The sequence below is a fragment of the Cyprinodon tularosa genome, unplaced genomic scaffold (assembly GCF_016077235.1).
Source record: "Cyprinodon tularosa strain WSP-4 unplaced genomic scaffold, ASM1607723v1 ctg791, whole genome shotgun sequence".
Lineage (NCBI taxonomy): Eukaryota > Metazoa > Chordata > Actinopteri > Cyprinodontiformes > Cyprinodontidae > Cyprinodon > Cyprinodon tularosa.
In genome coordinates, this window is record NW_024039553.1 from 194,496 (window position 1) to 203,494 (window position 8,999).

At 35.7% G+C, this 8,999-nt stretch overlaps 2 protein-coding genes across 2 annotated transcripts; both read left to right on the forward strand.

Moving 5' to 3' along the window:
• The first annotated feature begins 893 nt into the window (after nucleotides 1-893).
• LOC119773927 (uncharacterized protein C1orf115-like) lies at nucleotides 894-3,550 on the forward strand. The gene is made up of 2 exons (XM_038271146.1): nucleotides 894-1,254; nucleotides 2,542-3,550. Exons 1-2 carry the CDS (start codon nucleotides 988-990, stop codon nucleotides 2,677-2,679), a joined length of 405 nt encoding a protein of 134 aa, XP_038127074.1. The 5' UTR covers nucleotides 894-987; the 3' UTR covers nucleotides 2,680-3,550.
• Nucleotides 3,551-4,358: 808 nt separating this feature from the next.
• On the forward strand, nucleotides 4,359-8,715 carry tmem18 (transmembrane protein 18). Its single transcript, XM_038271147.1, has 5 exons — nucleotides 4,359-4,517; nucleotides 4,628-4,745; nucleotides 7,983-8,037; nucleotides 8,154-8,247; nucleotides 8,367-8,715. The coding sequence occupies exons 1-5, from the start codon at nucleotides 4,425-4,427 to the stop codon at nucleotides 8,463-8,465; spliced, it is 459 nt and encodes a 152-aa protein (XP_038127075.1). The 5' UTR covers nucleotides 4,359-4,424; the 3' UTR covers nucleotides 8,466-8,715.
• The last annotated feature ends 284 nt before the right edge of the window (nucleotides 8,716-8,999 follow it).

An 8,999-nucleotide genomic window follows, 5' to 3' on the forward strand; every position in this document is an offset into this window, starting at 1 on the left:
AGACATTACTCTGAACATGCTTTACCTAGGATGAAACATGGTGGCAACGGTGTCATACTATGGGGATCCATCTCTTCAGCATGGAGTGGTCACACTTGATGGGAAATTGAGTGGATCTAAACGACCAAATGATGGAAGAAAATCTGGTGGAAGTTTTAAAAGACTACACTTTGAAGAAAGGTTGCTTTTCTGCAAGAAAGAAGCCCTGTATATATAAACAGAACTGCAATTGAATGGGTTTTGGGTGTAATTTTTTTATTTCTTTGTTGGCATCTAGCCATGTTAAATGCTGTGTATACAAAATTACGATAAAAGTTTTGAAAGAATTGGCTTACTCAGATAGCAAAGCTGGGGGCTGCAGTGGGTAGCACTGTCGCCTTGCAAGAAGGCTCTGGGTTTGATTCCTGGCCCGAGGTCTTTCTGCATGAGTTTGCATGTTGTGCATGTGCATGGTTGTGTGTCTCTCTGTTGCCATGTGACAGACTAGCGACCCATCAAGTGTGTACTTCGCCTGTAGACTGCTAGAGATAGGCAACGGCCCCACCGTGACCCTGACAAGTGGGAGAAGATGGATGGTTACCAAAACTGAATCCTATTGTGATTCTGAGTCAAGACTCAGAGACATATGTTCTCAGGTTCAACACATCCTGAAGTTTAAGGGAAATTAACATTCCTGCAAGGCATTGTGAAAGCATATATAAACACTAGAAGGAAATACTGTGGAAGGATTAAAAAAAGAGTAGACACAACCTTTGGTCATTAATATTAGCATTAGTAGCATTAGTTTGTAGGATTGCATCCCTTTCAGGGTTGTGTGGAGATGGGATTTGCACCTTTAAGGGCTGTGTGCCAACCCCCACGACCCCCCTTTCTACACCAAAGGAATGCATTTCAGCCCCATGCACATAATAGTAGACAACACAGCTGCCCTCCAATAGGAAAGAAGTACCTTCGCTTACTTCTACTGAATCTGCAAAAGGAGAAACCATGAAGCCCAAATCTCTTCCATCCCGACTGTTTGACAGGGATTCAGCTGCATTGTCAGGTGAAAGGACTAAAAGCTGTGCAGCGAAGTATCAAAGGCATGTTGACTCTGTTGATCAGTCTTCCTCCAATGATGGCACAATAAATGAAAAAGCCAAAAGAGACCTGAACTTTACCTTTCTACAAGAGAGATACGAGCCATTGAGGGATGATGAGGCAAAAGAAGAGAAGAAAAGGAAGAAGAAAGAAAACTACAAGAAAGTAAAAAAGGTAGATTTCAGTTTAACATTTAACTGAGCTAAAGTTGACAATATATGCAGTTTAGATGTGAACTTAAAATGTTATTGCTAAACACTTTCCCATGCAGGGAGATTAAACTTTAAAGTGCGTTGATGTATATATTCTAAGTTCCTTTAAGGTGAAGGCATGTCAAATTAAATGTCACCTCTGTCCAGATTTTTTTAATTCTGTTAAAAATAATGAAAAATCTACTTGATGTAATATCTAATAATAGAAATATCTACTAAACCAGTAAAATCTCATTTACAAATGTTGCCCTTATAATCTTATGAGAAAATAAGCCTTGTTGATTTATACAATATTTCAAAGAGCTTTGAATTATATAAAGGATTAGATCACTTATTTTAAGTAAATAATACATTCATTGAATAACATGAAAATGTAGACAAAAACTTAAAAGAAAAAAAAAAAAAATATATATATATATATATATATATATATATATATATATATATATATATATATATAATACACACACATGTGTTTTCTTATCTAATTAAGGGTTTTAATGCTCCATAATGGGGTATCACTTAGGTATTGCAGAAAATTGGTCTGTAATGGAGCCTTTAAATATCATTTAGAATTACGAAGTCCCATAAAGTTATCCCAGTTTGTCAAGAAGGATCTGAACCAAACAGATACAAAACTAGACAATCGCAGCTATTTTTGGAGCTTGAATCAGAACTTTATATTCTACTCTGTCAAAAACCTCACCAGTTATAGTGATAAAGAATTTTTAGATGTATTTCTGGAAAATGTATGCCAAACCAGAGGGAAAAGAGCTTAAATACTGAGAAGTTAATCAGAAGCTGTCTTTTCAATGTTCTTTGCCAAAAATGCAAGGCTAGATACTTTTGATCAGCTCACACTGTATCTTTTACACAACGTATAACTTCCAAGTGGAGACTGCATACCTACATGTGCACTTTCATAGTCAGTTCTAGCAGTAGATAGTTATATTCAGTTCATCCTGTTTTGGTTCCAGCCACTCAGCCCTTTCCTGTCCAGGATGCATAAGACAATGGAGGTCTCAGGACTTTATGTATTCAGGGTTCAGTCAAGAGGAGAATAAGCTGTTCTTCCTGCTGCCATTGTGCCCCAAAGCAATAGATATACATCCTTGAAAAACATGTCTTCTCTTTTTATCATTTTAACCTCTTCCTTACAGCTCATGTTACACCTCATTAAAGAGGTTTTGCATTTACAATTACTTAACTCTGTTGAAATATAACTTTGACTGTACTCTTTTATATGTAGAATGTGGGAAAGGCACTCCGAACCACCTGGAAATGTCTGATGCTCGGTCTGTACAACTTTGCCCTCGCCTACTCCACTCCCATCACAGTGGCAGCGACTTTTGTCCCAGACTTTCACCCCAGCAGAGACAGGACATGAGCTTCCAGCAAGAATCCAGCCGGTGGTGTTGCTCGTGAAAAGGTGTAACCATGAAACATCGTCCAAAGACTCCCTGTATTTTTTAAATGCCCTGTATTTGAAGAAATATAACTGTTTTCTGTCTGTTGCATAAAATCCTAGCCTGGAAACCAAGAGAGATTTATGTTGTAAGTCAGTCTGGCTGGCCAGGCCAACAAGATCCACCAACTTAGACTTGATAAACTTGAGTTGTTCTCAAAAAGAAAGATATAAGGTATTTTGAAAAGTCCTTTTTTTATTTATTTTTAACCAATTTAAGCTTTTTATTTTTTATATTTCAGACAAGTCTGTTTTAGGTTGACCCAGTAGGATGCACACATTAGTTATAGCGTACAGTTTATAGAATAAAATACATAACATATAAGACTTTTTTTCATTTGAAAACAGTGAGTTTTCATAATCAGATCATTCTCCTTACTATTTTATTTTTTTATGATTTGGAACAAATATATTTATCAATAGAAAAGATTCAACAAGAAAGTCATTACTATGTAACTGTAATTAAAATTAATTCGGCTTATTAAGAAGAAGGTCAAAATGACACTCTTTTAGAAGTCTCATCTGCCTCCATACATTTGAAAAAACATTTATGAAAATGAGCATGATTTACTTTTTGGGGCAATTTAAGACACATTATCACCTTTTTATCATTTTTTCTAAAATTTTTGCTCTTGAATGCCATTAATACACATTTAACACGGTTTTTTGAGGCTAGTATGTGAAGTGTAGTTACATGCTGGTTTTAAAATTAAAGACAAGATGTTTGCTTTAGAAAAGTGGATGAAGAGCACTAGAAAAGACAGTAGGGTCTGTTTTTGTAGGTCTAGAGAAATCGACATGAAGGAGCTGGAGAAGGTCAGGTCTGGCAAAGAGATTCGGGACATGAATGCAAGATTTCTTCATGACAGTGAGGATATGATGACGTGTGAGGTAGAAGTTATACATTTTAAGTCAGGACAGGGTTGAAGGGTGAGTTTCTATGGCCAATTAATAAATAAAGTCATACATTTTATGTTATACTCTAAGAGTAGTTACTGGTCTAGAGGATTGATAGATGACTAGAGCAAGACATAATGTCTGTAACTAAAGGAGACACAATGATTGGTAAAGCTGCAAAGAGAAATGTGATTTAGGGTGAATTAATTTAAGAACCTGTAGGCAGCAAACAAGGGAGAAATATATCAGGCAGATACAGCTCAGCTGATTGAGGAAAGCAAAAGTGAACATCTATTTTTTAAGGTACACTGCACTATAAATAGTCTTTTTTTTTTAGTACATTTTAAAGACCTTGTTAGTGTTTGCTTTTTTTATCGGTTAAATAGATTTGGAGACTCAAATTAGGTTTTTGAGTACTAGTACAATATTTTGATAATACATGTCATTTATCTGTAATCTAAACTTTATTCCATGATTGGAAATGAAAACTGAGTTTTAATTATATACCGTACTTCTGGTTTTGGTTAAACTTTTTTTTCCCCTCACTGAATATGTTTGTAAATATGTAATAAAGTTGAGTACGTCATAAGTCTCTTTTATTTTTGTGTACTAAAGCTTCACACATCAATTGATAAATAAATACAGTTTGAAAGAGTTATTTAGTTTACACCATGAAGGCATGTAATTGGCTGCCTCTCTCTGACGTCAACCGCCGTCGTTCACATTTCCGACAAGCTAAGCTACGGTTAGCTCTGTGCTTTTTTTAGAGGATGACGGACCAAACAACAGAGAATATTAGCTCCATACCAATCGATGGATTCAGTAATTTAAGAATAACGTCGATATGGACGTTTGTTATGTCTGTAAGTTTTATATTTGTTTCCCAAAATGTCATAACAGCTACTTTAGTGTGTTAGCTGTCAGCGACTTACTGAAAACGATTTACGACAGTGAACATTTGATGTGTTTATAGGTACAGTGGTCGGAGCCATGGCTAATCGGACTCCTGCTGTTTCATGTGGTGTGTTTATTCCTGACTGTGGTGACCTGTAGGTTTTACAGAGCGCAGATCTGCTACTTCCTGATCATCGGTATGTTTGCTGCAAAATCCCAGCAGTATCCCTGTTTCTGGGATGCTAACGATTTACATTTGCATCATCTGATGCGGATATAAACTCTGCTCCTGCTATTTAGATGTCGTGTTTTAAAAGAAAAGTAAAGGAAATCTGCAAGTAATTGGATGCAAATACCCGTTTGGAAACGTTAGTAGAGGTTAGTTTATGTATTTGCTCCAAAAGAGGACATACTTTCCAACTTCAATGAATTAATCCTTTCTGCTGCCCTAGAATTATAGATATAAATCTGATTGGATTATTTTAGTACTGAGTTTTAACATGTTTTTTAGTAATCCGCATCATTCTACGGAGGGCAAACAGTGCCACAAAAAAAAAAAAAAATAAATAAATGAAGAAAACTTAGTTTGATAAAAATATTGAGCAAAACCACATACAACATTAGTAGATTGTCAAATGCTAAAAAAAAATATGATTTCTTTTCTCATTGCTGAAACATATTCTTAATTATTTTTGCACTACTTTTGACCATCAGTATAGAAGCCGAGAGCGATTGTACCCGACTTTTTTGTCCCTGACTTTTTTTTTTTAAACAATAAAACTATCTCGTTATCACGGTTAAACCACTAATTGTTTTCTTGAGATAAAAACATAATTATCTCGTTATCAAGAGAAATTAGTTATTGATTTCTTGCGATAACGAGATGATTAACCTGTTTGAGTAATGATTGAGGCTGGCCAACTGCCATCCATTGCCTGCGGTGCCCGTAGTTGTGCAGTCGCAGTACCGCGTGTGCGCAAATCAGTTTTTTAGTTTCCTTTGTCTTTTCACTCATTGTCAGGTCATGGTGTCTGATTGGATGACATGGAATACAGTGGAAGCAATTCGGATTGTTTTTAATGAAAATCTTTAATCTGGACTCATTTTAGTGGTTAATGCATCCTATATTTATATATATATATATATATATATATATATATATATATATATATATATATATATATATATATATATATATATTAGGGATGGAACAGTTTTTGAAAACCGTCCGAACCCTTCGGTTCGACTGTCTCTGTTCGATTCACGTGTGTTTCGTTCGGTTCATGTGCTGCTCCTTTTTCTCATATAGGCGAAGCGTTTACACTCCAGAGCAGAAGGTGGCGGTACTGCGACCAAAGCCAACCACCAGTAGTAAACAAGAAGAAGAAGAAGCGAAGCAGCGTAGCCGGGTGTAGCAGAAAAAAATCAGTTGTTGTGGAGAATTGTATGGGTATGGCGAGTGGGAAAGAGCAGGAGTTGGAAGACGCGCCAGCAGCTTTGCATTTAGAGTGACCTACGATGACGGCGGAAAGAAAGTTGTGGATAAAAGTGCAACACGTTTTGTTTATGCTAACAGCAACATGTCATGCTAACCCCGAAATCCCTCATACTCTGTCAGCAACCCCCGCTCCGCTCCAGACTGGCTGCTCAAAGCAAAGCCTACAGCCTCCACTGTGGCTCCCGTCTGCTCCCCTCTGAGTCCCTTGGAGATGGTAGAGAGCATGCGCGAGATGATTAAATTCAAAGCAGCAAAACATACAGAAATGATCCAGGGTTTCCGCGGATCATTTAAAATAATTACAATTCATTATTTTGTTCGGGGATTTTTTCATTAATTTCATAAATTTTTATGGGATTTCGGTGTAACAATCAACATATACCGAACCGAAAACCGTGACCAGGAACCGTAAATCGAACCGAACCGTGGATTTTGTGAACCGTTCCACCCCTACTATATATATATATATATATATATATATATATATATATATATATATATATGTTACAATGTCACAATGTATATGTTACACCGGGACTGTTCAGAAAACAGGCATAGCTCTAATTGCTTATGAAACAGAAGTGGAACGAATCATCAACCCAACAACGTCACCTCATTACCAAAAAGTTAAAGGGGAACACCGTGTTTTTTATATTGGGCCCTTGATTTTACGTTATTACATCATGTTCTACTCACCCATATGAGTTTTGTGTCATTTGGAGCTGTTTTGAAGATATTCGGTAATGTCTTCCTATTGGTAGGAAGGCACAAACTAAATTGTTCATAATTTATTCTTTATGGTACGCCAACATTCATAACATGTAGGTGAATGACTGTCCCCCAGACATCAGAAATTAACTTGTTTTCTCAAGAGAACCAACGTGGAAAAGTAGGGAAAGGACCGCTCCGGCTTCCGTACTCGGTGTATTGATTATAAATAAGAAACATAAATCCATTACATGAAACGTTTGGTATGATGCAAAACAGCAACACCAAACATAACTAGGCATAAGAATAATTCAAGATACTTTTTATTTCGGGAGCCTTTAATTAACTTATGTTATTTCACAGGAGCATGATAACAAATCACTTGGAAAACAAATAGATTCAAATAAAAACAGAAACTTACATTTGATTCATTTAAATTATCTTGACAGATTGGGTTTGAGAAGACTTGTTAAAAATGAAAAACTAAAACTTAGAGAGCTAAGAGTATTATCTAGAGAGAGAAAGAGAAAAAGCACGTTATTGGCAGCAACAGCACAGATTATGCTTCCTTCGGGGCAGCGTTAGATGTAAATGGAAACACTCAGTTAAAGTAAATGGCAGCAGCGATTGGAGATCAAGCTTTTTTTTCTAGTTCATCAGCAGTATTTCAAATATATTTCCAATCTGGAGGTAAGATACAATTCGTTCCCCGACCACTAGATGGCAGCAAAGACCACAAACTTCATCGCGATATAATTGGAGAACATATGTATATATTAGATGTGACAGAGAAAACATCAACAAATAAAATGCTTTTAATATTTATTGTTTTTAAATTGTATTAAATTTATTTTTATGTATATTTTATTGCTATAGACCTATTTACTTATGTATTTCTTGCTGTAGTGAGTGTATATATTTAATACATTTATCATAACCCATTTTAATCTTCTGTATCAAGTATATTTGTTCTGTATACTATTTGGTCTGTATTTCCTTTTTAACAGTTTAATTTGATTTAGTTTTGTACGAAGTAGAAGTAGACAAAACTGCATGCAGAAGAAATTGTGAGTGTCAGTATGTCAAATGAATGTCTTATTTGGGGCTGTTGAATTAGAACACATTTTGCAGATAAATTACAGGAAATTCCAGCGATGCAATCTTTTCACGTTTGCCATAATTTTAGATTAAAGTCATCTTTTCTTAATATACGTTTTTTTTTCCATAGTTGCCCTGGTATATAGTGCTGAATACCTAAATGAGCTGGCAGCGATGAACTGGAGGTGAGACCTATTCTTTTTTTTTTTGTGCATGTTGGTATCTGATAATGAATGTATGGATTGAAAAAAAAAAAGGTTTTTCCATTGAAAAATAAAACTATGTAATGTTTTTTTTTTAGGTCTTTTTCTGATTTCCAGTACTTTGATTCAAAGGGTATGTTCATATCACTGGTTTACTCAATACCTCTCCTGCTCAATGCAGTCGTAATTGTGGTAAGTTTTTATTTTTCAACTTTTCACATCAATAAATAGCTCAGAATTTCTCTTGAAAGGATTAAACACCAGACCACGTGTAAGCCTTGCCGTTTTTTCTTTTTTTTTCATGCTGACAGATGGTGTGGGTTTACAGGACCTTTTCTACCATGACTGAACTCAAGACACTTCAGCTGAAGAGAAGGGCCCGTCGAGAAAAGAGGGAGAAAAACGACTGATCTCTTTCCCTATGTCCGTACATGGCCTTCGCTGGGAGAATTCAGAATCTCTCCCCAACTAATCCTGATTTTTGGAAAAGGAAAACAGATTCTTTCTTGTGACTTAAAAAGGACTGCCCTTTTTATGATAGACATCTCTCTGTTTTCAGAAAGGAAGATAAAAGTCCACAGACCAAAGGACATTATGGTTTTCTATTTATGTTGTTTGTAAATGTGTTTCAGTGAAAAATAAAGAACGTTTTTCCTCAAAGTTATGAGACAATTTTAATGTTGAAACAAATCAAGGTTGAGTCAATTGGGTCTTCATTACTACAAAGATACTCTGTTAATTAACTTTTTATTTATTTATAGGAAATTCAGAAGTTCTGAAAGAAAACTACACCTCACCACTAGACGGCAGCATGAGCTAAATGACTTTTAGAGTTCAGCTGTCTATAAGGAAACGTTTTTTGATCTTGCACTCCATGTTTCACTTGTTATCTCCTGGAATTTCACAATACGTCTTTCTCAGACCGCACTGCTCTTTTTTCCTGC